The 27,726-nt window shown below is 47.4% G+C and overlaps 1 protein-coding gene across 2 annotated transcripts; it reads left to right on the top strand.

Moving 5' to 3' along the window:
- The first annotated feature begins 1,778 nt into the window (after positions 1–1,778).
- KLF9 (KLF transcription factor 9) lies at positions 1,779–27,666 on the top strand. Of its 2 annotated transcripts, none has more exons than XM_054509164.2 (2): positions 1,779–3,245; positions 5,749–16,356. In XM_054509164.2, the coding sequence occupies exons 1-2, from the start codon at positions 2,741–2,743 to the stop codon at positions 5,886–5,888; spliced, it is 645 nt and encodes a 214-aa protein (XP_054365139.1). In that variant the 5' UTR covers positions 1,779–2,740; the 3' UTR covers positions 5,889–16,356. The 2 variants fall into 2 exon arrangements, with proteins under 2 accessions (XP_054365139.1, XP_045738195.1); XM_045882239.3 differs by lacking the exon at positions 5,749–16,356 and adding an exon at positions 24,158–27,666 and having other exon boundaries at positions 1,782–3,245.
- The last annotated feature ends 60 nt before the right edge of the window (positions 27,667–27,726 follow it).

Here is a 27,726-nt window from a genome sequence, read left to right as displayed (position 1 = left end):
ACCGCCACCCCTTTTCCATACTTCGCTTTTCCATATAGTCAACCTACTGCTATATCTTCCTGTACCACTTCAAAGGCAAAGTCAAAATAAACTATACTGGCCTTCAAACTGAGAGGGCTCATTTGGAACTCTAAAGACCTCTCTAAAGACCAGGAAATTGGTGTAACTTTCCCAAACCTTAACCAAAGGCTAACAGCCAGTGGGGGCCATGGCTGGACCTCAGCGGGTCTGCATCACATAGAGGTAGGTACCTCTCACACCCAATTAGGAAAATCAATGTATTTTTAACCAATTGTGTCCACCGTTCGCAAGAGACATTAGCCCTAGATTCTTTTCTCAGCTATCATGTTGGAAAACAACCCATCATTCATTCAGAGGGAGAGACAAAATGAGTTAATCAGACTCCAAGACCCATGCTAATCATTGATCAAATAATGCCACAATGTTCAATAGCTAAGGATCTCTGGCTTGTTCCAGTTCTTAAGAATCTGTTTAGCACTGTTAATATTTCACAAAATCGAAGAGTTTGGTTGTTGTAAAGCCCAAAGGGCTTGGAATCATTAGATTTATGGTTTGAATTGAGCTCTGTCACTATCTACCTGATAAGATAGATAAGTCACGTCTCTGTGTCTCAGTCTTCACATCTGTAAAATAAGGGAAGAGAAACAAGCCCTGAAATCCATCCAGGGGGTCAGTGGAAAGAAAATGGTGTCTTTTTAAAAATCATACAAATTTTGCATTTGTTTATTTTCTTTTTATTTTCATGAATGTTTGCTTTATATATTTGTGCCTATTAATATGCATATGCCTATCCTGAATTGTTACATCTTCCAGAAGAATTAACCTTTTATCAGTCATTCTCTCTTTTTTAAAAATTATGTTTGTTGGGGTGCCTGGGTGGCTCCGTTGGTTAAGCGTCTGCCTTCGGCTCAGGTCATGATCCCAGGGTCCTGGGATCAAGCCCCGTATCGGGCTCCCTGCTCAGCGGGAAGCCTGCTTCTCCTTCTCCCACTCCCCCTGCTTGTGCTCCCTCTCTCGCTGTCTCTCTCTGTGTCAAATAAATAAATAAAATCTCTTAAAAAAATAAAAATAAGTAATTATGTTTGTTAAAGTGTAAAAAAATAAAATAAAAAATCATACAAATTTTTGTCTCCACTTAATTGAAGGTGGGTTACAGTAGCTTCAAAACAGAACTAAAATAACTTGCCTAGAATAAATTGCACTAGGGAAGGAGAGGAATGAAAAGTTATCACAGAAGCAGAGATGGGGTGTTTCCCTGTAGGAATAGTGAGCCATTAAAAAAGTCTGGTTTAATAGGAACTTTTATCAGCTCTACATTTTTCTGATGAATTAGTCATAGTCAATGCACTAGATAGAAGGATTATTAAAAATCTGCCCCGAAGTATGCTGCATCCCCAAACTGAAAAAAAAAAATGAAATGATGCTTTCTCATTTGTGTTTATTCTTGGGCAACTTGGCCTGACATATTCAGTTTAGGTTTGTTTTTTTCTTAAGGTATTGACTCGCATTTTATTTACTCATCACCCCTGCCCTTCCATACATATGTCACTTTTACTACCAGCCACACAGAACACAAGGATGTGCCCAGTTTCACTACAGCTCTTGGCGTTTACAAATGTGGAGCGCTTGCTTTCGGAACGCCCTTCTGATTGGCTGGGCCAATGTCAGTGACATCAACCAACTTACTTTTGATTGGAAGGCTGGTTGCTGGGACTCTAGCGTTTGCAGGAAGTCACTTAACTGTTTGCAAGCTGGAAAACCGAACCTGAAGTTTTCTTTTGTCACGAGAACGAACGCGAGTGACTGGGGAAGGTGTGTCCCCGCGGCTCCGCGGGCGGGAACGCGAGCCAGGAGGCCCGGGGCGGCCGCCGGACCGAGAGGCGCTCCCGAGGATGAGCCGCGACTCCCTTCCAGCCTCCCGGCTGTTACCCTTTTAAGTGTCAGCGTTCGAGGCCGTAGGGGTAGCACGAGGCAGCGAAACGGAACAGTCGGATTGGCCGCGCGCCCCGGTTCTAGACGCACCTCTCCACCGAGAGGCCGTTCCGACTGGCAGGGGGGGAAAGTAAACAGAGTTGAATCACCCTCCCCACTGGCCAATTGGAGGGGGTTTGGATCGTGACGTGATGGGATTCTGCGAAATTGTTACTGAGCAAGGGAATGCCGGAACGGTGCGGACCGGCGAAAGCAGGGGCTCAGACGGCGTCGGTGGGCTGGGGGAAAAGTGTCTCTTAGAGCTGGCGCTCGGTCCGGCCCTCGCCACCCGCGTCGGGGTGGTCGGGTGAACGTCCTGGGGCTTCGGCTCGACGGAGAGGCGGCCGAGGGCGTGTACCTCTCTTGCCGTTTCCTCTCCCAGCGCCTCGGGGGCGTTTTCAAGCGAATAAACTTGCGGCCGCCACGTGTGGCGTCTTTCCAAGGGAGCCGGCTCGGAGCGGCCGGCGCGCCCGTCGGGGGGATCGCGCCGGGCGCGGGCGCGGGCGGCGGCGAGCGGCGGAGCCCGGGGCCGTGGATGCTGCGTGCGGAGGCGCTGCCGGTTACGTAAAGATGAGGGGCTGAGGTCGCCTCGCGCTCCTGCGAGTCGGAAGCGCCCCGCGCCCCCGCCCCCTTGGCCGCCGCGCCGCGCCGCGCCGCGCTCGTCGTCCGAGGCCAGGGCAGGGCGAGCCGAACCTCCGCAGCCACCGCCAAGTTTGGCCGCGCCGCCGGGGCTGCCGTCGCCCGCACCATGTCCGCGGCCGCCTACATGGACTTCGTGGCTGCCCAGTGTCTGGTTTCTATTTCGAACCGCGCTGCGGTGCCGGAGCATGGGGGCGCTCCGGACGCCGAGCGACTGCGACTACCTGAGCGCGAGGTGACCAAGGAGCACGGTGACCCGGGGGACACCTGGAAGGATTACTGCACGCTGGTCACCATCGCCAAGAGCTTGCTGGACCTGAACAAGTACCGACCCATCCAGACCCCCTCGGTGTGCAGCGACAGTCTGGAGAGTCCGGATGAGGATATGGGATCCGACAGCGACGTGACCACCGAATCTGGGTCGAGTCCTTCTCACAGCCCGGAGGAGAGACAGGATCCTGGCAGCGCGCCCAGCCCGCTCTCCCTCCTCCACCCTGGAGTGGCTGCGAAGGGGAAACACGCCTCCGAAAAGAGGCACAAGTGCCCCTACAGTGGCTGTGGGAAAGTCTATGGAAAATCCTCCCATCTCAAAGCCCATTACAGAGTGCATACAGGTTAGCGGCGTCTCCCTCCCCCACCGAGCTCTGGGGTTAGTTAACCTTTGGCCGGGCAGTCCTTCTGGGCGTTAAGGACACCACGCTCGGCCTCAGGGGTGCCAACATTTTGGATAAGATGCTGGTTTAACTCTTTTAATGATTGAGCCGTGTAGAGACGGAACGCTCCGTCTCGCCTTAATTGTCTCCAGTCCCTAGAAGCCATGGAGAGCATGAACCTGGCAGGCAGAGTGAGCGCGGAGTGCCAGCCCCCGTGCGTGGCTGCGCGGGGAGTGGTGCCGCACCCCCCCACCCCGGCCCGCCCCGCCCCCAGGACTCCCGCACCCCGCGACCGTGGGGCCACCCCACCTGGGCAGGTGCTGCATTGGGGAGGTCAGACGGCGTATCTTTTATCTGATTCTCTTGAGGGATTGCAGCGAAATGGCCAAAGCCTGGGGAGAAGCGGCACACCTCACGTGGAACCTTTTAGGGATGACTAAGGACTCATTTAGCTGTATGCTTGCTACTTTTCAGGGCTTGCCAAGGTGGTTTTAAATTTGGCCAAGAGTCCCCAGGGAGGTCTAAAATAACACTGGTTCAGGCGGCAGAGGAATTTGATCAAGTGATGGTTGGTGGGTTAACTTCATGACTAGTTAGCCTTTTTAATGCGATTCCAAGGCTGATTCCCCCCGCCCTTCCCCCCCCCCCCCCCCCCCGCCACACACACACACACACACATGATTGGTGGCACCCTCTGCCCTGAATAGTTAGCGGGGAGGTGTGGTCCTTGCCTGAGGTCAAGGCTCAGTAGAGAACGTGGGCCTGGAGACCTCCTGGAAGGGTCTTTCCCAGGGAGACCAAAAGGCCAGCGTTGGCCCAAGGAATGTGGCCAGGAAGACATATGCAGTATAAAAACGGGCTTTGGAGGCTTACAGAGACCTTGGTCAGCCAATTCTGTTGGTTCTGTTTAACGTAACTGAGAAAAAGTTGGAAAGGGCTGGGCCCTGCTATCTCACCATCTTTAGTAAGGCTCTTCTACAACTGCTATTCTGATAAGCGCAGGACCTGACCCTTTCATGGAACTTACTGTCCTTCGACCCTCTGACACCGTATTGAGGAGGCCGTTGGAGTTCCTTAGCCAAGTATTGTCTTTTTGGGGTGTGATTGTAGGTACTTTTAAGATGAGGCCCGGGGCCTGTGGTTTTAAAATGATCATTGGTTGGTTTGGTTTGCTTTTGCTTTTGAAAAGCAAGGCCACGTAACTGCATTTCGGATTTTATTTCCTTTGGACGGTGCTTCTTGTGGAGGCGCCTGCTGGCCCAGGACTGCAATGGAGTTCCCTGCGTGGTTAATGCACAGTCAGGTTCTGTTTGGGGGTGTCATCTAAAGCTGCCCTCGAACAGCAGAGCTGGAAGTTTGCATCTGTAAGGCCGTCGGAAGGCAGATGTGTGCCCGAATTGGGGGATTTGACCTTTAGCGTGACTCCCCCGGGGGTGAAGCCGGGGTGTATTAACCCGAGGGTGTTACTCACCCGCAGCTGTTGGGCGGGCCTGGCCTTGTCAGCCATGTTCCCCGAGTTCAGTGGCTCACAATGACAGTCACTGCCACCTTGAGCAAAGGCACTTTCTCCTTCAGGGAGCTGCCTGGTCGGGCGGCCCGGGAGGCCTGCAGGGTTTCTGTGGGAGCTCCCGGAGTCTTTCTGTCTTAGAAAAAAGATTCCTGGAGTTCTGAACCATTCAGCTGAGTGATTTTTCTCGGGCATTTATAGAAATGGCTGCTTATGTGTGCGTGCATGCGTGGTGCTCTTTAGTTCTCCATAAGGCAAGCCGGCTCAGCTGCTCCAGGAGAACCTTTTACACAGTCAGGAGTGGAAAACCGAGGGAAACGTTAATCCCATTTTAAATGCCACCGTCAGTCTTTTGAAACTAGTGATAGGGTGATAGCAGGTGTCTTGTTTAGGTTTGGGGGCTCTGTAACACCAGGACACGGTTGAACAAAAACCTTGGCCCCTGTAAATATTGTGGGAAGTACACTCCTACTGAAGAAGGTATGTGTCAAGGATCCTCTTTAAATGAGAGACTCAGAGAGGTCTTGTGCATTTGGAAGTTGCAGATTCGGCTTCAAGTTAGATTGTCTTGGGGAGGGGGGGAGATGAGGTAAGGAGCTTCCTGGGGTTGTTGTTGTTGTTGTTGTTGCTGCTGTTGTTGTTTTTCTTTTTGCTGGTATTAAATCCAGAAGGTGGACCTGAGATAGCCTTTGGAATGTCTGTATTCTGTGAAGATTTTAACAGCTAAAATTCCAGCCACACCCCCCTGCTCAGTATGGCCCAATAAGAGTCCTTCCTGCTGCTTGCTCATCTCCTAGAGCCTCCTCCAGCTCCCACTTCCGTAGACCGAGGGGCTTTAAGAAGTTGAGTCATTTAAACAAAATTGCATTTAAGCCAGTGCTGCTACGTCTGTCTGTCGTGTCCTAAGAGAAAACAACGATTTTGAGTTGGGTTCTCCTTTGTCCTCTTGTTTCCCAGGTGGGAGAAACTTCAAGTTACTTCAATTGCAAGGTTGCAAACTAGAGGCCTGCCGCTGGGCCGGCTTCACAAATCTGTTTGGCATGGCCAACACAGAGTTAATAGAAAATGTAATTAGTTACCAACATCTGAAAATCTGAAGATTCGGCACGAATCCAGAGTTCTGGCTTCTCTGGAAAAATCGATCGATTGGGCAGTACTGGGCCTGAATTCCTACCCAGCAACAACTGGCTTGAACTGATCATTTTTTACAGGGCAGTGTCCTTTATTATTTTAATCATTTACATCATCTCTGTTGGCATGTAAGTTTACCACCCCCTCTTCGTTTGACCCTCAGTTTCTTAATCCACTGGGTAGGCTATTATCACTGAACCTCCTCATAGGTTCTTGTGCAAAGATTAAATAACATAGACAAAGCACCTAATATAGGATTCCACATACAGAAAGCCCTCAGGAAATTCTGGATCTTACAGTTTGCGTGTAATAGAGAGGGATTCCTCCAAATCAGGAACCAGGATAAACTTATTTTTAAGTAGTACGTCGGTTTGCATTTTATAATACTATGCTCAGTTTGCTTTTCTTCAGCCTCTGGGTCAGATATTCTTCCCCAGTAATGTGCTTCTAACCTTTAATCAACGGATCCACGGTTAATCTGAAAAATGCCGCACATATATTCTTTCTCGTTTCCAGACTTTTGGGACACTTTAGAGGGTATTTATGGTAACGTTTCAGCTTAACAATTAGACCCATTACAGTACTTTGTTTGAAAACACATGGAACATATATATATATATTTTAAATGCAAGCAGTTTGAAGTTTATCCTGTCACAGCCCCCACATCCACACCCACACACTCCTCCCCCACCTCAGAGCATGTACCCCAAACTGGCTCCACAAATACGTGCTCACTCTGCAGGCCTCCTGCCACACCAACATCTCCTCAAGCCCCCATGAGCACTAAAAAAAAAAAAAAGAAAAAAAGTTTCTCCTGTTTGCTGACTGTGGTCACCTTGCACAGTTTTGTATATATGGGGGCGGGTGTATCTTTGGGGGAAGGAAACAACGACATCCAAATTCCAGATCAAAATCTTCAGAGCCAGCTGGTGTAGGCTCATGCTAGGCTGACATCCCAATGATAGAGACCCTAGGCTTTACTCCCGTGCCAAGTGCCATTTTTCTTTCTTTTTAGAAGGACTCAAGTCAGCTCTCCCCAAGTGGGGACAACGGGGTTGAGGTTGAAGACACTGGTTATATCACTCCAGTTCCACAGAAAAAGTTTTAAAAACAACACTTTTTTTTTTTTTAAATAGAGCATAAGGACGTTTGTGTAAAATTAAGGAGACACTGGGTTGCAAAACCCCCAAGAGTGATTGCTTCTGTTTCTTCTTCCCCTGCTTGCACATTTCCCTGGGATACTTGAGACTATGTGGCAGAAGGGATCTGGAGGGCCGTCACCGTGGAAGGTCTCCTCTAACCCTGGAAACAGGTTTTCTGGCCTCTTTAGAAATGTCCATTCAGCCAGGATGTTCCCTCCCTGAGACCAAAGGTTTAAAATTTTGCTAATACAGGTGCCAGGCCTGCCCTGAGCCTCTTGTACTCCTCTCCTTTAATTACTGCAAAAAGCTTTAGAGTCCACAGTTTGATTCAGAAGAGTCTAGTGGCCCTCAGAGGTGTGAGGACCCATTCCGTTACCTGGGAGGCAGGGGTTCAGGGACAGGGCAAGGTCTCACTTTGGCTGCAGGCCCCAGACTGGGGGCCTCAGCTCACAAGCGGCCTCCAAGCAGGCTATTCATTAGCCGGGGTCCAGTCTCCGCCACTTTCTCTTCTCTTCCTAAGTAGAAGGGAGGCCCTGCGTGTGGGTCCTTGAGGAGACATTCTCTCTGCCCTGTTCTTTTTTCCATAGGGCTCCCCAAGTGATGTGCATTGTTGTATTTCATAACCTGACACGGTTCATCCAAAATAGATTTACAGCTTAGCCTGAGTGGGGCTTGCTTGCACAGTAATTGTTTTTCTACTTTATTCCACCCCGCCCCCCCGTTTTCTCTCCCCTGAGGAGACTTCAGACATTTTTTCCCCATAATTGTCCTTCCCTCCCATGACATTTTAATGCCACGGGAATACTGTAGAGCTGTTTGTATATGTACCCCTTTAAAAGACCACAAACCACGGCGATAGCTAAGACTTTTTTCACCTGCCAAAGATCAGATTTTTGCCCCCTTGGGGCAATATCCACCCCACTCCCCAGTGAGACTGTCTAAACACCACCTCATGCAAGGTGTCTTGTGGGGGAGGGGGAATGACAATCTGCATTCGAGAAGAAGGCAAAGAGCTGCAAATGGCCTCTAGCTGTAGAGGATGTGAGGTTTCTAAGGTCACAAGGATGGAAGAAGGGAGTGCTTCTGGGTTACAGACAAGAGGCTAAAACCCCCTCTACTCCGAAGAATGATGGCCCCGGCTGCCCAAGCCCCAGCTGGCTGCTGGGATCAGCCCTGGGGAATTAGGCCTTTCAGGGGACCCAGCTGCTCTTTGTTGCCAGTCTCCGAGGTAGGACTCGTGGCTCCTCTTCCTCACTTCCCCTATTCTCGCAGAGACAAAGTGGGGTTGCCTTAGAAAATCTTCTGCTGCTGGCAAGGCTGTTTCACGACAGAAGATACACGCAGAGTAGAATTACGGGATGAAAACATTATTCCCCTCTTTCCCCCTCGGATCTTGGAAGAGTGGTGAGGAGAGGGGAGGGGACAACCGGGGCCTGGGGTTGGGGAGGAGGTCGCGGAGCCAATGTAGAGCTGTTTTGATGGCAACACCCCATTACCTTCAGATGCAAAGATGTAACCTGAGGGAAATGAATACTTGGATTCTGAACATAAGGGTCAGATTTACATTCTTGTCTCAATTGTTGACGCTTATCCCAAGAACTAGTCATTCTGCAATGTCTGTGGGAAACTCCCAGCTCGAACTTTCCAGGAAGAACTATCATATGACCTATTGAGAAAGCGGCTGACAGTGGTCTTCCTTAAGAAGTTCATTAGGAAGAAAAGTGGGTGGATGGGTTCCAGTATTCACTCTTCTAGGAGCCTCTGAAACAACCTGGTGTGTGCTGGTTAGAGTCGGCTTTCTAGGCCATCAATGTGATTTCTGAATGCCTTATGGTCACTAGCATTCTTGATTTAAACAAACAAACAAGACAGAACCAGCTTTGTCGTTTTCATTAGTCTTGACTTCCAAATTTTTCGGGTTGTTTTTTCCTCCTCCCCTTGGCTGTTCTCAGGCTGGGAGAAAAAGCTTGCAACCCTCCAGGCCTCCCCCACATCCGACCCTCCCACCTTATCCTGATGTTTCTCCAGCAAGCCCAGCGCCTACTGAAGAACGTAAATTAGTGCCTAGTAATTGGTACAAAGGCACTTTCTGTTTCTATGCAACACGCAAAAAGGAGGGGCGACAGGAAGGGAAAAAAACCCCACAGATGATTAAAAGGAAAGAAATGGGATCCTCGGCAGTGGTCTCTGAGCAATTCTGGGTTTTGCTCCGCCCCACTTTTTGTTGGGAAGCTAGTCACAGGCCTAGGCCTAGATCTGAGCCCTTGGTGGCGGCAGCTGTCAGTATCAAGAGAATTTGGAGCTTGGAAGTGACCTTGAGGGGTCATCACATCCATCATTTTGCCTGTAGAGGAGGTCAACACAAGAGGGCACCCCGGACTCTGAAGGGCTGTTGAAGATGTGCTAAGGGCCCGAGCTTGGCCCACATAGACACCTTCCCTCATTGTGAATTCTTTGTCATTCTTTGATCTGAATTCTTTCCCCACCCCCCACCCCCACGGTCTCCCGAGAATTCCAATCTGTGGTTAACATTTTTAAAACCCTGGTTTAAAGAGCTGCTTCGCAGTAACCAAATTAACCAAGCAAAAGGGCAGAGGTGGAGTCATCCCGGGGACCTCTGCCCTTTTATTATGGGAGCAGCTTACTGTGAACCAGCCCAAGGCCAAGTGGCAGGGAGATTTCCTACCCCACCCTTCCTGGAGCCCTCCTGAAACTTTAATACCTTTTTGGTGCATTAAGGCCAAGAGTAAACATTTGTCTTACCCTGGCCTCAAGCAGTCCCCTCAGCAAATAATAGGACTCACATTGTTATTCATGGAGAATGCCCCCCCCCACCACCAAGGGAGTGAGGTGCATCCATTTTTTATGCGTGGGATCTTCCAAGGCATTCATCTCTGTTTGTGCTCCGAACCCGTGTTTAGGAAGGTGCACCCACAGCCTTCCCTTTGAATCTGGGTGCATCCGGAGGTATGTTAGCCTCTGGACTCCTGAGCTGTGGATGAACATCTGGATCTGAAATCCAAGGATTCTAGAGCTGCAAGAACCAGCTAGCTCACGGGCTAAGCCTGGGGCCACTGGGTGTTCGCATTTTTGTTTTTTTTTATAAATAAAATGGAGAATGATCACAAATTTGAACCGGAGAATGGAATTCATCCCTGATTGAGCCTTTTTAAAAATCGAGGACATTATTTACATGGATGAAAATAAAGAGAGAGGAGCTTAAGCCCTGCAAAATTAATGACAAGGATTTGAAATGCAGGCAGCAGTATTTTATATCAAACAAAGTGTGAACATTTTTCCAAGGCGAGTCTCTGTCGTTTTGGAAGTGAGTGCGTCCCAGAGTCAACTGGAACCAAAGTGGGAACCGGCGGGGCAGGTAACTGACAAAAGCTTTGCAGACATTTCAGAACTGGAAAGAATGTTATAGATCATCTTGTTTCAAAGGGAGGGAAAAGAAGGTTTCCCCAGCTTTCCCTTGCAGGGGACCAGCTTTGGTGAGGCAGTCAGAAGAGTGTGTGATGGGGAGGCCAGCCCACTCTAAGGAGCTCGCAGGCAGGGCATCTCCAGGGGAGGCCTTGGTTTCAGTAGCAAGAGCAGTCAGAGCATGGGCTTCGGTGGGGCTCCAGTCCCGCCTCTGCCACTCTCCTAGGGTGAAAACTCTTTGAGCCTCAGTGTTCCCATCTGTAAAATGAAGTTCAGTGACTCAACTGAAGTTGTTCTGAGACTAATTCAGATTAGGCGTTTAAAGCATTTCGGACAGTGTCCCCATACACCAAGAATTATAATTAAAAATAATTTATAGGTGTTGCCCAGAAGCCCTTGAGGTTCCTAGAATTTTTGTTTACAATGATGGAGCAGTCCAGCAACAGCTCATTCTTTGAAAGAATATTTATTGAGTGACTGTTACAGGCAGAGGGCTGTGCTAGATGTTGAAAGCAGGCATTGTGAATGTTGTGAATAATAGTAATGATGGAAAATTATTAATATTAGTAGTGATAATAATAATAGAAATAGCAATAACATCCAGCATTTATTACATGCCAACTTCTAAGCCAAATAGTTTACGTACATTGTCACATACAAACTCATGGAAGTCCTATGAGATAGGAAAGTACTCTTATTTTACGGGAGGAATTTAACTTGGAGTCAGTTATCTTAGTCCAAGGTTACTCTGGAATTTTCCTAGTGTGTTTCTAACTACCTGGAGTTATGCATGAATTGTTGTTGACCTGGACCCCTTGGGGTCCACCAGTGGGAAGACACCCTGTCTTGCATGCCGCTCCTGGACTTGGCCACAAAGCCACGGGCCCTTTGTTCTCTACTCTTGTGTTCTAACTCTGGTGCATGGCTGGTTTTGATGAACCTTGGTTAAGAATATCTACAGCAGGGCGCCTGGGTGGCTCAGTCGTTAAGCATCTGCCTTCGGCTCAAGTCATGATCCCAGGGTCCTGGGATCGAGCCCCGCATCGGGCTCCCTGCTTGGCAAGAAGCCTACTTCTCGCTCTCCCACTCCCCCTGCTTGTGTTCCTGCTCTCGCTATCTCTCTGTCAAATAAATAAATAAAATCTTTAAAAAAAAAAAAAAAAAGAATATCTACAGCAATCTTGGACTCTGACCAAACCTATCCTATATTTTCCAAGAGCTATTCGGAACCTGCTTCCTTCCCATCGAAAAAGACACCAGTTCTGGGTCCACAGCTGTGTTAGTCAGGACTCTTGGTTGCAAGCAACTGAATCCAAACTTGGACCGGCTCAGTAAAAAAATAGAACTTTATTGGTTCAAATTATCCACCCATCCGAGGTAGCTCTGGATTCGGGGACTCGGTGTCTGGCTCTCTCCCTGGCTCGGCTCTGCTGTCCTTTGCTTTGGCTTCATTCGTGGGCAGGCTGTCTCTGGATGGTAGTAAGGTGACCGCGGCAGTGGCCGACTCCCAGCCTGCCAATTCAGCAAGGAAAGAAAGTTCTCCTTTCCTAATGATTCCGGCAAAAGTCTCGGGCTTCAGTCTTCATAACTGAATTAGAAGTTTGTGCCTGTCCCACAACTCAATCACTGTGGCATGGCTAGGTCATATCGAACCTCTGGGCTTGGGGTCTGGGGTCACCTCTCCCCCCGAGAATTACATAGACTCAGAGTGGGGAAGGGGTAATTTCCACAAGGAAATTCAAGGCGTGCTATTTATTACCCAAAAGAAGCAATGGATGCCAGACCGGCAAAGCCAGCAGATACCCCCTCTATCTGCCCACGTAGAACTATAGACAAGATGTTCCAAAAAGCAGAGGTTTGACAAAATGAGAGACAGATTAGTATGACGACATCCCCCCCCTCCTCTTTGAAGAGAAAGGACTCAGAGCTATCTCTGGAGTTCATCCTAAAAGATAAGCCACCAGTGCATTTACTAAATGGTCTTGGCAGAAGATAGATGATTTCAACATGCATTTCTTGTGCTCAGGCTCATACCTCATACCTCTTCAGTGGACATTCTAGAAGCCAGTACCCAAAGCCTCTCATGGGATGAGGTTAACAACAACAGTGTGATAAGCAGCACCATTCGCATGGTCTTAATTCCAGTTGTCTGTCCATTTTAATGCCCAGAGAAATGAATTGTGTTTACATGAATGTTTGTCACCCTGGGTGTGAACAGAGAAAGGCCTCATCTTTGCAAAGATGGGCTGTTTATAGGACAGTTCCCGTTGGGATTCCGGAGTCCATTCGGTGTGCGTCATGCCCAACAACAACACCCTAATAAATTGTGAGGCAAAAATTAGCTCTTAAAAATAACTTTTACAAAAACACATAAAAATGACTTGAACTCCTGTGCTGCCATAATTCTACAGTAGTTTTGTACCACTGCCGTTTTCATGAAAATAAGCAGAATGACAACCAAACAGCCAGCTTTTCCTCGGTCGTGTTACAAATCGTCCCCGTGGCCAGCTCCTAAATGCTTGTCTAGTGAGCATTATCCCTCTGAAGCGGGGGTTCCCGGCGTAAAGAAACATGGGCTCTGCCCCTCCAACCTGAGTCATTTCTGCTCGATGTCCTGCCGGCTTCCACATGGCAAAGCTCTGCCCGGGAATGCCTGCCCTAGGAGGGCTGGGGGGCCAGGCGGGGGGCTGCTTGCGGAAGGTCGGACAGCTCAGCCCTGTCAAGCTTTGTGGTCTTTGGTGACAAACACCAGCCCATAGGAATCCATGGCTCATCCCATTAAATCTTGAAAAACTATTTGACGGTGGCCCCCATGGCGTGTGGTCATCACAACCTTACTGTGGGTCCAGCGGTGTAAGGAGGTTGAGCCCAGAGGGCAAATGCTGACACCATGTGCTGGAGAAGCATCACCAGTCACTCTGGGCCACTGTGAGGGCCTCAGCCCGGCTGGCAGGCAGAGCAGGCATTTTTCTAACCAGACAGCAGTCTCGTTTCTTGTACTTTTGTCTTTTGCCCGTTGCTTGATCCGAGCCAAAGGCATCAGCCCTCTGGATCACAGTTGCTCCAGAGTGGGGGCTGCGGATGCTACCTATAATTGTACCTAAGTGTGCAAATGGAAAGGTGATCCTTGTGTTTGCAAAGCAGGCCCGAAGTCTCAGGGGCCCTTGTAAAGCAACCGTGTGCATCGGGCACAAATTTCCCAGCCACAAGCCTGGGGTGTGCAAAGATGTAAATGTAACCAGAGCTGAGTTCTTGAGCATTGCCCTGTGTTCCTCCCCCCTCGCCCCCCACCCCCATCACTTTGGGCTGTTGATGGAGAAGTTTTATCTTGAGTCCTGCTCAGGTCTCTCTGTCCCTTTTCTATTGAATTGTATTCTTCTTTAGGTAAATGTTTGCAAAATCAGAGTTCTCTCTCCCCCTCCCTTTACCTTTCTTTCTCCTGGGAATGATCTAGTATTTGGTAGGCAAGAAGTCCACCTCTTTTCTTTTTGGCGTCATGGGAAGCCTGTTGATGTTGCACACTATCCTTTGACCTTGATGGTCTCCCCTGGGGTGTCATGCACTAGCTTAGGTCTCGGTCCTCATGTGCTGGCATCCTCTGCTCAAGAGGGCCTCTGGACAGTGGCTCCAGGTGGTAGAACCTTGCAGTCTGTGACTCAGGACCCCTGGGGCATTCTCCCAGCCGTGTGCTCCTGGGCTCAGGAGCACCCAGTCCCTTTCCCCACCCTACATTTGGAAAGGTGAGGCTGCGAGGCATGCTCAGACACCCCCCTCCAGTGTGGCTGCCTGACTCAGTCAGTCAGGGGCCCTGGTGTGCTGGGGTGGGGGAGGGAATGGAACTTACCCAGAGGGGCTGGTGCAGGCTCTAGGCCAGGCAACGGAGGCCATCCCCTGGCACTGCCCACACCTGTTACTAACAGGACAGTACAGAACGCAGGGCATTTCTTAGGGACCTCTACGCGTGTTCTCTAAACTCAGCCCCTCCAGTCTCTCGGTAGGAAGCACGGGCCAATCAAGAGACTTCAAGTTTAAGGACTTCCGTGCTCTGCTTTCCATTTTTAAAACTCTAAAGCTCAGCAGCACAATGTGTTTTAAACTGTAAATGCCCTCCCGAAGCCAATCCATCTGGGAAGAAGAACCCGGGAGCAAGAGAATGAGAGAAACCTGTGGTAGGAGGCTATGAGGCTATAACCCCAATGAGTTAGGGCCTTTGCTCTTCTTTCACATCTAATCTTGTCTCATGCTCCAAGCTGAAGGAGGCATTTGAAAACCGGTTCTCATCCAAGCGTGTCCTTGGACAAGTCGTCTGCCCTCTGAGTTGGCTTTATCTGCCAGGCCTGACAGGTTTTAATTTGATGGTTATCAAAGTCACCCAAAATGCAAAGATTCAGAGAATCTATGTTCTCAGGATAGTTTTGCCATTAAACATTTATATCCTGCTCAATGTTTAGCAAGTTCATTTATTATTTCTCTTTCCCACAAACAACTGGGCAGAAGCAGCGTAGTCTGGGATGGACAGGAAGAGCGTGGGCATGGGAGTCAGCTAATCTGAGCCCAGACCTAGCTGTATGCTTGTGGAGAGGTCACTCCACCTCTGCCAAATCAGAGTTGCTGCGATGGGGCCATATGACGGAGACATCAGGACTTTTCTCTCGCTAGGTTGAGAACCCAGAGTCCAGAATCTGGTGTCCCCCGTCTCTCCTTCTGAGGTCCCAGCACATGAGCTAACTCCCCAGATCAGCTGAGGTCGGGGACACACAAACAATATTCAGAGAGGCTTGCTTCCTAGTCCAGTGCTCCGTGACAGATGTTACAGACACGCCCCCACTTCCCCGCTCAGAACCTAAAGAATGGGACAAGCTGCCTTCCACAGATAAACACAGGGGCCAGGAAGTAAAATCACACATTCAACTCTGAACTGACTCTGTTGTATCAACAAATAAAATATAAAAAGAAACCAAATCACAAACGGGATTCAGAGAGGGGCCAAGAGCAAGTGGCAATATAATGGGGATGACATTGAGGCAGGATGATTCTTCCAGAGCCGATAAAATGTTTTTATTTTTTCAGAGCATCTGCATGTGCAGGTCGCAATATTTCTGGCAAACAGGAGACTTTTGATTTCTTGGTTTTTGAGGTCATAGTTAACTGGAACGGTTTACGCAGGGAAGTGTAGAATTGTCTGCTCCCAAGGATGGCCTGCATACCTCCTTTGTCAGGTGCATGGTGCTCCATGAGGGTCATGGACATGAAAAAGAAGAGAGCAAAGGCTCACATTCTGTACCTGTAGGTCAGCGTTGCTCTCCTATAGGAACAAGGACCAATGATAATGGACAACGGGGTAGGGATGCTGAAGTCCTAGGGTCGGGGCCGGTCTGTGTAGCTATGTGTCCCACCAGCCTCATCCATGAACGCTGTATTGCACCCTGGGCTTTGCACCTCTGCACGCACTTCCCTGCTTCCCAGTGAACTCACCCCTCGGTGGGGCAGCCTTGCCATTACTGCCTATGTAACTCTGAAGGGAGATTCCTGTCTGTCCTTGTAGGGGCCATTTTCCTTTCACATACAGAAGAAGTAGGAGGGGAGGGGTGAAGGAGGAGTGAGGAAAGAGATGAAGTATGTTCTGAAAGTTTCTTACTTTCTAACAATTTGAGAAGGAAACAGAATGATACTCCTTTCTTTGGTCTTGGACACCAGAGTGTTATTTCTCAATAGAAAGTAAATACCTGGCCCCCCATTCTCCACGTAGAATATATTCTTTTTTCTTTTTTTTTTTTAAAGATTTTATTTATTTATTTGTCAGAGAGAGAGCGAGACAGAACACAAGCAGGGGGAGAGGCAGGCAGAGGGAGAAGCAGGCTCCCCGCCGAGCAAGGAGCCCGATGTGGGACTCGATCCCAGGACCCTGGGATCATGACCTGAGCTGAAGGCAGCCGCTTAACCGACTGAGCCACTCAGGCGTCTCCTAGAATATATTCTTGATCAACGATCAGCCCATATGTGGAAAAGTTTAAACTCAAATGCATCAGTTTCCTTTGTTTTGTGTAAGACTCTTTTTCTCATAAAAGAAATTTGTACTTAACTGTTTTTAAAAAAATCAGAAAATATAGGAAAATTACAGAAAGAAAGCATTACTCTTTATCCCCACCCCCACCTGTAGATGGCTACTGTTCATATTTTATATATATTCTTCCAGGATTTTTTCTCTCCATAGATGTTGCACATAACATACATATACAGTCGATCATACACTGCTCTTTTCACATAGTGGTATATTGCTAACATTTTTCCATTTTGTTCTGTAACAATCTAGTACCTTTGTAACAAGTATACATTATTCCACTGTATGGATACACTACAATGTATCAAACTGGTTCTCTATTGTTAGTTAAGTTGTTACCAAATTTTAGCTTTTTTTTTTTAAAGATTTTATTTATTTATTTGAGAGAATGAGACAGAGAGCATGAGAGAGGGGAGGATCAGAGGGAGAAGCAGACTCCCCACTGAGCAGGGAGCCCGATGCGGGACTCGATCCCAGGACTCCAGGATCATGACCTGAGCCGAAGGCAGTCGCTTAACCGACTGAGCCACCCAGGCACCCCCAAATTTTAGCTTTTATGAACAATGCTGGTATCCCTGTACAGTTTTGTGTTCCTATCTAATTATTACCAAAAATAATTCCTAGACGATTATATTGCCAGATAGCCCTTGATCAATTATAAGTCCCACCTACGCAGTAGAGGTCTGTTTCCTCATGCCTCCACCAATGATGGATCTATGTACAAACTTTTTTCCTTCTTTCTTTTTTAAGTAGGCTCCACGCCCGGCATGGAGCCCAACAGGGGGCTTGAACTCATGACCCTGAGATCAAGAGTCAGATGCTCAACCGACTGAGCCACGCAGGTGCCCCATATGCACATACTTTTTAACATTTTTACCAGCCTGATATGTATTTCATTAGTGTCTTAATTGGCCTGTTTTGATTACTTGTGAGATTAAATATATTTTCTTTTTTTTTTTTAAGATTTTTATTTATTTATTCATGAGAGAGAGAGGCAGAGGGAGAAGCAGGCTCCCAAGGAGCAGAGAGCCCAATGCGGGACTCGATCCCAGGACCCTGGGATCATGACCTGAGCCGAAGGCAGACGCCCAACCATCTGAGCCACCCAGGTGCCCTAAATATATTTTCATATATTTATTTACTGGCCATTAGTATTTCTTATTTTACAAATTACCTATTTGCATCCTTGCCCAATTTTATTAAATTGGGTTATTAATTTTGATTTGTAAGTGTCCTTTTTGTATTACAGATTTTAACCTTTCGTCTTATGCTGCAATTTCCTTTATTAGTTCACCATCTGACGCTTTTTTTTTTTTTAAGATTTTATTTATTTATTTGACAGAGAGAGACACAGCGAGAGAGGGAACACAAGCAGGGGGAGTGGGAGAGGGAGAAGCAGGCTCCCCGCAGAGCAGGGAGCCCGATGTGGGACTCCATCCCAGGACCCTGGGATCATGACCTGAGCCGAAGGCAGTCGCTCAACCGACTGAGCCACCCAGGCACCCCCACCGTCTGACTCTTAAATTTTTTCACTTACGTATATTTTTACTATGCAGAGGTTTAAAATTTTTTTATGTGTTGCACAACTATTCTTCCAATAGGATTTTGCCTTTAGTTTCATGTTTAGACAGTCTCTCCCCACTCCAGGATTCTAAAAACAGTCACCTATATTTTCTCTCGCCTCTGTGGTTTTATTTCTTACATTTATGTATATAGCTCCTCTGGGATTTATTGAAGGGAATGGTATAAGGTAGAGGATCCAGATTTAATTTTTCAGATGTCTACTCCATTTACTGAATTACACATTCATTTCTTCACTAATTTGAAATACCCCATCCCTATCGAGTCTTGGGTTTATTTTCAGACTTGACTCTGTTCCACCAAGTTGTCTTTTCCTGTGCTGGTCTCGCACTATCTTAATTATTGCAGCTTTAATCATACATTGTAATAACTGGTCTCACAAGTGTTCACTTTTGTTCTCTTGCAAAATTTTCTTGGCAAGTCAAGTGTATTTATTCTTCCAAAATCACTTTAGAATAGTTTTGTCAAGTTCAAGAAAAAAGAATTTCTATGGTATGTGTTAATTTCATAGACAAATTTGTACAGCATTGCCATATTCACACCACTGAGTCTTACCATCCAAGAACATGGGAAGTGTTCCATTTATTCATTTTCTTTTATATCAGGGTCTGATGATTTTCTTCATGCAGGTCCTGAACCTTTATCTCTAGGCTCGCCCTGACTGGCGGTGGTTAGCATATAAGAAAACCATTGCTCTTTTGTATATTTATACCTGAGAATGCATTTTTTAAAATTATATTAGTTTTTTTAGGTATTTCTCTTCAATTTTCCAGATAGGAAGTTGTATCAACTGCAGATAATTCTTTTGTCACCTTCACTTACCAGTGATTTACTTCTTATTTTGTTATCTAATTGCACTCACTAGCATTTCCTGAACAACATTAAGTAGCGATAGCGATGGGGACAGTGTCCATTCATGCCTCGAGCTTGACTTTAATAGAATGCTACCTTTATTTTACTATTGACCTTGCTGGGGAAAGGTTTCGGATCTATATTTTTCTAGCCTGTTAAGGAATTTTTCTTCTATTTTCCTAAAAGCTTTTATTAGGGCTGGATGTTGAGTTTTATCAAACACTATTTTGCATCTTTCAAGGGAAAATGTGTGTGGGGGGGTGGGTATATTAGTCTGTTAAAAGGGGGAATCATATCAATATGATTTTGTAATATCAGATTATCCTTTTATCTCTGGAATCCTAGTTGCTTTTTTACGATCAAAACCCACTATTTTATCCTCACGAAGCGGCCCTGATTTTGTCCATCTGCAAGAAGCTGTGATTCCTAATTGGCATTTTTGGAGTTCTGTTCGGCAAAGGAGGCCTCACACCGTTAGATCTGTTTTACGAGATGGAGTTACTTTAGCTGGAAGCCATGGGAGGTTCAGAGTTTGTATTTTTAACCTTCCTACCTTGATTAAGTTTAGCCCATTTTAGGCTCTTCCATGGAACTGTGGAAGGCAAGGGGAGAAAAGCCAGGTGGGAAAGCAGGTGTGTTGAGACCATAGGTCTCCCAGACCCTGGGCCAGTATCTCAATGACAGTCTGTCTGAACTCAAGGAAGCTTGGACGAGGTTGAGTATCACCAGTTGGCAATGCCCACACTGTCCTCTTTCTCCCTCTGTATGGAGAACTCACCACTTGGCGATGTCGGCTAATCACGGAGTAGAGTGGAGGCTCCTTCTTGAAAGCAATGAGCTGTCCTGTGTACTAAGTAGGCAAGCGCATAGCCTGCAGGCTCTACTCCACTCCTCTTGAACCCCTCGGAGGCCCAGGAGACTTCTGGTGGCCTGACCTGTCTCTGCAAAGAAAGTCTCTTACACACCAGGTGCGGTATTCAGTAGCCGGTTTGATCCAGTTAATTTTATACTGGAAGCCAAGGCTGTCAGCTAGAGGTGCTTAGCTCGTTGCCGGAAGGGGAGGGGAGCGGTGTATAAATAAGGAGAAGGCGGAGGAACTTGTGGGGTTAACAGCTCTGCTCCAGTAAAGGAAGAGTTTATTGTGTCACTGCCTCTGGGTATGTTTTCCTGTAAAGGCCAGAAATAAAACACGAGTACATGCCTGTTCTTCCCCCGCCGCCCTCCCCTGGAGGACGGTAACTCTCTCATTAATACTAAAGACAAGTTTAAAGATTCTTTAATTGATGGTTGCTGTGCCCTGTGATTTGTTCGGTGCGAAGAAGGTTAACTGTTCTTTTGTGGGCTTTAGCCCTGAGCTGAAAGGCCTGACTTGGTTTCCCCTTGGCTGTAGGATGAAGGGCCAGCCACAGCTTCTCCAAGACCCCTCTTTTCCTCCTCTGCCCACGATCTCTGGTCCCATTCAGCCTTAAATTGTGTTCCTTCTCTACGTAGGATTTCTCCATTCCATACTTTCTTAGGTACAAAACATGTATCATTTTTTAGATAATACCTTACTATGTGTCTATTATTAACGAACATGCCGAAATGTATCCCCAGGTAGGTTGTATGCAGACTTTTCCCTGGGTTAAAGAGGTGGGTGGTCTCAAAGGGCTACAAATTCTAAGTCCCCAAGAAGAATCCAGGCTTCCTGCACACACACATTGTTTGGCCGGCACAATGCTTTATAAGGTGTTGAATCTGAGTGCCTGTGAGGGAGCAAAGCAGTATCCGGTTGGCCATGACTCCATTACAACCCGTGATCAAATGCACCTGGCATTTCACCCATTTTCACTATGTGTCTGGCTTCTGAAGCCATCTGGATTTGCAAACTCTGGCGTACAGAAGGTACAAGTTCAAATCTTCAGGGCGACATCATGGGTCGGCCAACTTTCTCCCCCCAACTGTTTGGTAAAAACCGAAGTAAGAATGCTGTTTATACCATTTTAAGCTCGCGGACTTTACAAAAGTAGATGGCAGGTCAGATTTGGCCTGTGGGCTCTAGTTTGCTAAACCCCTGATTTAAAGCACTGACTCAAAGCTCCTAATGTTTTTCCAAAGGATCCAAGAAGAATCAAAATGATCCTGGAGCTTCTACACTAAGAATTCACTTCCAAGTAGGTCTTTTTTTAAATGCTTAGGAACTGTAAGGTGGAATTATACAAGTTATGTGATTCTAACAAAGGCTGCTGTGTTGGCTCGGATTTGCTCTGGGCTCAGTAGGTGGCCCGCTCTTCTCTGAAACAGGGATAAAGATTCGACGTCAACGGCAGCATCTGGGTTAGAAGCAAGAGAACAATCACACGGTGACAGGCATGAGAAGCAGTGAAGACAAGATAGCCATAAGCCAGACTGAAGGTGAATTCACTTGAAACATACATGAATCGTAAGCATAAATACTTAATAGTTCTGTATGCACAGCTGATTTAGGCTTCGTGCTCATTTCCCATTGACCATCCCTTCCATAAAGGCATCTTCCTAAAACAGAGGGAGTGACTTCTTTCTTTTTCCAATCCAGAGCATAGCAGAGTGGTCTTCCTGATCCATTTTTCCCACAGTGGACACAGATCCATTCCAATAAATTAACCTCCTCTCGTGACTCACTTGAAAGAAACATGTGCCAGTGAGTAAGCTAAACCACATTACCACTCCTCCAAGAAAAATCCCTCTGATGAGTTTTAGTCCTGACAAGCACCGAGAAAACACTGAGCCTTTCCTTTTCATCACTTTTCTCACCACCAAATCACAAAGCAGTAGAGAGACAGCTCCAGTACGGAGAGAGCAGTGAGGGTTGTTCTGTTTGGCTTGCTTTGGTTTGGTTTGGTTTGATAATTCATCGCTGTATGAATTCTAACCCTTCATTATATATATATATATATATATATATTTAAAGATTTTATTTATTTATTTGAGAGAGAGAGAATGAGAGAGAGAGAACACCTGAGAGGGGATAGGGTCAGAGGACGAAGCAGACTCCCTGCCGAGCAGAAAGCCCGATGCGGGACTCGATCCAGGGACTCCAGGATCATGACCTGAGCCGAAGGCAGTCGCTTAACCAACTGAGCCACCCAGGCGCCCCCCTTCATTATATTTTTTAACATCACATGTTTAGGAGAACATTTCTCCCATAAACCTTTCACTGGGATTAAGAGGACTTTGGCTGCAGTGTAATTCTGGAAGAGGCAGGAGTTGCCTTCCCCCGTGATCTGGGAACTTCCGAGCAGGCTTTGGTCATGTGAGTGAACTCAGCTGTACACACACACACACGCACACGCACACACACACTTAGGCATTTACTAAATGCTTGGCGATATAAGGAGCACGAAAATCAGACATGATACCGTCCTCATCCCAGGAGGGGATTGTTCAGGGCGTGATGACCGTTAACGCTGCTGAGAGAATAGCGGATAAGACCTTAGCCATGTGTGGACTGTCACGGAGATGACACGGGCTTGGTGGTGGTGTTATTATCAGCATTTCTCCATCTCTGGCACAGGGTAGGAGAAGCCAGGGGGGAAAGGATGAATAATATTTGGATGACTCAGATGCGCCACACTGGACAGCCCTCAGCCTTTTGAGTCTCTGGGTTCCAGGAAGGTGGGGCCAGGAGTGAGAAAACATGCACTCCTCACACCTACCAAAGGGGTGTCTGGAGAGTTCTGTGGAAGGCAGGACCCGTGTGCCCTGGGTCTGTGTAGCAGCTGCTTTGGGCTGTGCTTGAACGAGGTGGGAAGTAGGCAGGCAGGCGCTCACAAGAGGGGCACCCAAGACTCTCTCATCTTAAACAGCTCATGGTGCCTTTCAGCTTGTGTGTGGGTCCAGCAAACGTGGCCACGGGCGCTCTCCGGCCCCGGCAGGGGCCAGGAGGCCCCCAGTGCTAACCTGATCACGCCTGGAGGGTGAGGCGTAGCTGCATTTTAATGAAGTGGGACATGGAGACAATATGCTGAGTCTGAGGAGAGCGACTGCAAAGGAGGGGCTGCTGGAAACACCAGGAAGTGCTAAGCCTGTTTCCTCATCTGTGAAATGGGCCACCTCCATGGGGCGTCCTGTGAGAAATCGGTGGGATAGTGCGTTGTGAAGCCCTTAGCTCTCACTATTTGAGAATCATGCTAGTTCTTTTATGAGACATATGGAAGCAGCTGGGACTGCTTAGTGTGAACAGACTAGAGAAAGTCAGGATAGCTCTCCTCAGATATCTAAAGGATTCCTATGTGGCAGAGGGAACAAATATGTATTTTTTAGTATAAGACACTATGACGGGGGGCACCTGACTGGCTAAGCCGGAAGAGGATGGGACTCTTGATCTCGGGGTTTGAGCCCCGCGTTGGGCATGGAGATTAAGAGTAGTATTAGTCATAATAAAAATGAAGACAGTATGACTTATAAAATACGGCCTTCAACAGGGAAGCACATTCCATGTCTCTAAAAGTGTTTGTTACCAAGATGCTCAGGAACAAGCAGGCTTTCTTGTCGGGTGCCGGCCTCCCTGTCCCCAGACCGGCCCTGACGGAGGCTCGGTGGCCACAGCACTCAGGAGCTCCAGGGGAAACACCTGCTCCAGGTGAGAGGTCGGTTGGACTCGCTGCCTCAGTCCTGGGGCGCCAGCAAATCCAGCAAAGGGCCGAGGTTCCTGACTCTCTGGGAGAACCTGTGCGACCAGCCGCCATGTAGAATTACCCCCCCCTCTCCCCCCCACCCCCCCCACGGTGATGATGATAATTTCCAGGCTCTCGGCGACCCACTGGGTATAAAAGAGCAAGCTCCTTTGCTTGGAGAGCATGATTCTGGGAAACTTCCTCATGGTATCTGTCAGTCTGTTAGGTGCCACTGGGAGGTGGGGGGCCGGGGGGGGACCGAAGTGTGTTTCTCAGCATGGGAGGCGAGGGTCCAAGAGGAAGGAGTCCGCAGCGCTGGTTCCCTCCGAGGCCTCCCTCGGTGTCCTCTGCGAACACTGTGTCCCCACATGCAGTCCCGTCCCGAGGTCCCGGGGGTCAGGGTGCCAGCCCAGGGATGCGGGGGTGCCGGGGGGGGCACACGCCCTCAGCCCACGGGCCTCGCCTGCGGGCCCCGGGGGTGGTCGGCGCGTTCTGCGACCCTGCTGTCTCACCCGCGTCCTGTCTCGACCCCCTCCCCGCAGGTGAGCGGCCCTTCCCCTGCACGTGGCCAGACTGCCTTAAAAAGTTCTCGCGCTCGGACGAGCTGACGCGCCACTACCGGACGCACACGGGCGAGAAGCAGTTCCGCTGCCCGCTGTGCGAGAAGCGCTTCATGAGGAGCGACCACCTCACCAAGCACGCCCGGCGCCACACCGAGTTCCACCCCAGCATGATCAAGCGCTCGAAAAAGGCGCTGGCGCACCCCTTGTGAGGGGCCGGCCGCGCCCCCCGCCCGCCCGCACGGCTCCCGGCGCCGGGGACGCGGCCGGCCGCGAGGGGGCGCGCCGCGGGCCCGCGGGTCCCTGCCCTCCGGCCGCCGCCGCCGCCGCCCCTTCCTGTGCCCGCCGCGTTGCCTAAAAAGCACAGCGTAGCCTGAGATCAAAGTGCACACTTGGTCCCCTTGCAGAGGCAGCTCGGAACCGTCTCTGCCTGTTGGAGGGAAGGCGAATACTTTCTTTTTCTCTCTCTCTCTCTCCTTTATTTTGGGGGGTGGGGGCGGGGCGGGGGGAGGGGGGCAAGGCCAAGGCCAAGGCCAAGGCCAAGGCGGCGGCGGCGGCGGCGGGGAGGGGGGCGCGTAGAATTTTAAAGCTTCCACCCTGGTGTACATACGTCTGACCCGGTGAGCGGACCTGTGGCGCCACACGGTGATTCGGGGCCCTTTCTGCTTGCTGTCTCTCCGAATTGTTTTCCTACCTTTTTCGGTGTAAATGACGAGTGCGCTGCGGTTTCTTTAGCAAAACCACTCTCTTGAATCACGTTAACCTTTGAGATAAAAAAACAAAACAAAAACAACAACAACAACAACAAAAACCCACAAAAACCGACAAAAAACACACCATAGCACAGCTGTCTTTATGCAAGCAAGAGCACATCTACTCCAGCATGATCTGTCATCTAAAGACTTGAAAACAAAAAAAGTTACTTATAGTCGATGGGTAAGCAGTCTGAATTTATACTAATCAAGACGAACCTCTAAAAGGTTACACTGAGTACAGAACTTTTAAACCTTGCTTTGTATGAATTGTACTTTTTGAACATAAGCTGCACTTTTATTTTCTAATGCAGAGGATGAATAAGTTAAATATGTGCTTTAAGGATAGAAGCAGACATTCTGTTTGGAACCACGTTATAATCTGCTTTTTTTTTCTTTTTTTTATGTAGTATACACTTTTCCCTATGAAATCATGGCAGAGATGGGAGGGCAGAATATATGTGACAGATGCTGAAGGAGAAGGAGGGTAGTATTTTTTTTAAAAAAAATTCAAAAAGAGCAAACAGAATTTTAACTCTATTAACTTTTCCAAATTTTCCGATCCTTTTAGTTAATATCACCTTACTGTTCTAATGCCACGAACGGAGAGGGTTTTGACTCCGTTGGGTTTTATTTGAATGGGTGCGTAACAGTAACTTCTCTGGAAACACCGACTTTGTGAAGAAAAAGTGTGTTGGTCTCCTTCCCGTGTTCCTCCAAACTCCCACTGACAGGTGCAAGAGTTATGTAAAAAGGAAAAGGAAGCTGACACGTGAAAAGAAAAATGTATCCCTGTTAAGTAGTGAGTCCCAAGGGAAAATACCATGATGATTTCCAAGGTGACTTCGAAATGGTCCCTGTTGGAGAACGAAGGCACACGGAATGCGTGTGAATGAAGACACATCACTGTATCTTTGACATCAGAAGACTCACCACTATATATCTTGTATCCAGGTGTCTACAGTGGCCTAAACCACTACATCCATAAAATGCCATTTACCTGAAAACTTAATTTTGGCCTTCACGTGGTCAGAAAAGAATGAACTGTTTTCATAGCGAAGAAGAAACCTCAAGTAAAGGGAGTCAGCAGTGATCGTGGGAGAAATGTTTACATTTTCTTTTGTCAGAAATAATGCTTTCTGGCAATTTTATCTGCTATTTAAAACAGGGAGCTATGGTGCCCTCTCGTTTATACATGTGCTGTAAGCTGTGTCGGGTAAACTTAGGGTGCCTCCCCGTCAGTGAACTCGTCACTTCACCTGACACATGCGCGTTGCCAGGTTCAGAACCAGTGTGGGCTCCCACAGCAGACGTGGGGCACGGCTGACTCCGACTTCCAATACGATAGCCATCACTCGCACGGTGTTTTTCTTTTTTGTTTGTTTAACCAACGTAGTCGTATTAGTAGTTCTATAAAGAGAACTGCTTTTAACATTAGGGACTGGGAACAGTCCATTGAGATAAAAGGGAAAGTGTTTTCTCACGGGAAAACATGTCAGGAAAAATAAAGAACACTTTCTACCTCTGTTTCAGATTTTTGAAACGCTTATTTTAAACCAAATTTTAATTTCTGTGTCCAAAATAAGTTTTAAGGACATCTGTTCTTCCATACGAAATAGGTTAGGCTGTCTATTTCTTACTGAGCTCATGGAACGGTCCTGCTTGTGATCCTCTGCACGCTGCCTTCTAGTGAGTGAGGAGTTTGGGGTTGCCTAGCAACCCACTAACTTGGACAAACTCATCTTCCCCTCACAGAAAGAAATGAAGGAAAACCAAGCAAAGTCAGTGAAAGACAGACAATCTTTGTAGTTTCAGGAGTAAATCTATATGTGGCTTTTGTTCAGCACTCACTTAGATGGATATAAATGCAGCAACTTGTTTAAAAAAAAAAAAATGCACAATTTACTTCCCCCCAAAAAGTTGTTACTTGCCTTTTCAAGTTGTTGAACACACATTTGATATTCTCTTATATGTTAGAGTAACGTAACGTATAAACTCAAGGCTTTTTATTCTTCGTGATGAATCCTGTTTTAAAATGTCACAAAACAGGAACCAGCATTCTAATTAGATGTACTCTATCAAGATATGGTTCAAATAGGACTACTAGAGTTCATTGAACACTAAAACTATGAAGCAATTACTTTTTATATTAAAAAGACCATGGATTTAACTTATAAAAATCCAAATGCAGGATAGTAATTTTTGTTTACTTTTTTAACCAAACTGAATTTTTTGAAAGACTATTGCAGGTGTTTAAAGAGAAAGAAAAGTTGTTTTATCTAATACTGTAAGTAGTTGTCATATTCTGGAAAATTTAATAGATTTAGAGTTAAGATAACTCCTCTCCTTGGTTAGGGAAGAAGAAAGCCCTTCACCACTATGGAATGATGCCCTGGCTTTAAGGTCTAGCTCTACATCATGCTTCTTTTGAGAATTATATTTGGTAGCCATATTACAGAAATTGATTAGTTGTCAGTTTGCAGGTAGATTTAGCACAGCGCTCATCACTCTGGATAGATTGAGATGTTCTTTCACAACAGGTGAATGATCTGTAACACTGTAAGATACTGATCTTTACAACTGTTTAATCAGTTTTATTTTTGTACAGTATTAGTGACCTAAGTTATTTTGCTGTCCCGTTTTTGTAAATCAAATGAAATTATCAAAGAGGATTCTGACAGTAGGTATTTTGTACATATGTATATATGTTGTCCAAATAAAAGTAATAAATGACAAAGATTGAATTGTCCCTGCCATTATGTGTTGTAAAAGGGGCGTATCTTGCTGTAATGGGGGTTG

This window comes from Mirounga angustirostris, unplaced genomic scaffold (genome assembly GCF_029215605.1).
Source record: "Mirounga angustirostris isolate CCGP_5_RB_7025 unplaced genomic scaffold, mMirAng1.0.hap1 SCAF_15, whole genome shotgun sequence".
Taxonomy (NCBI): Eukaryota; Metazoa; Chordata; class Mammalia; order Carnivora; family Phocidae; genus Mirounga; species Mirounga angustirostris.
The sequence above is the reverse complement of the archived record's forward strand: the minus strand, read 5'-3'. Positions and strand labels throughout refer to the sequence as shown.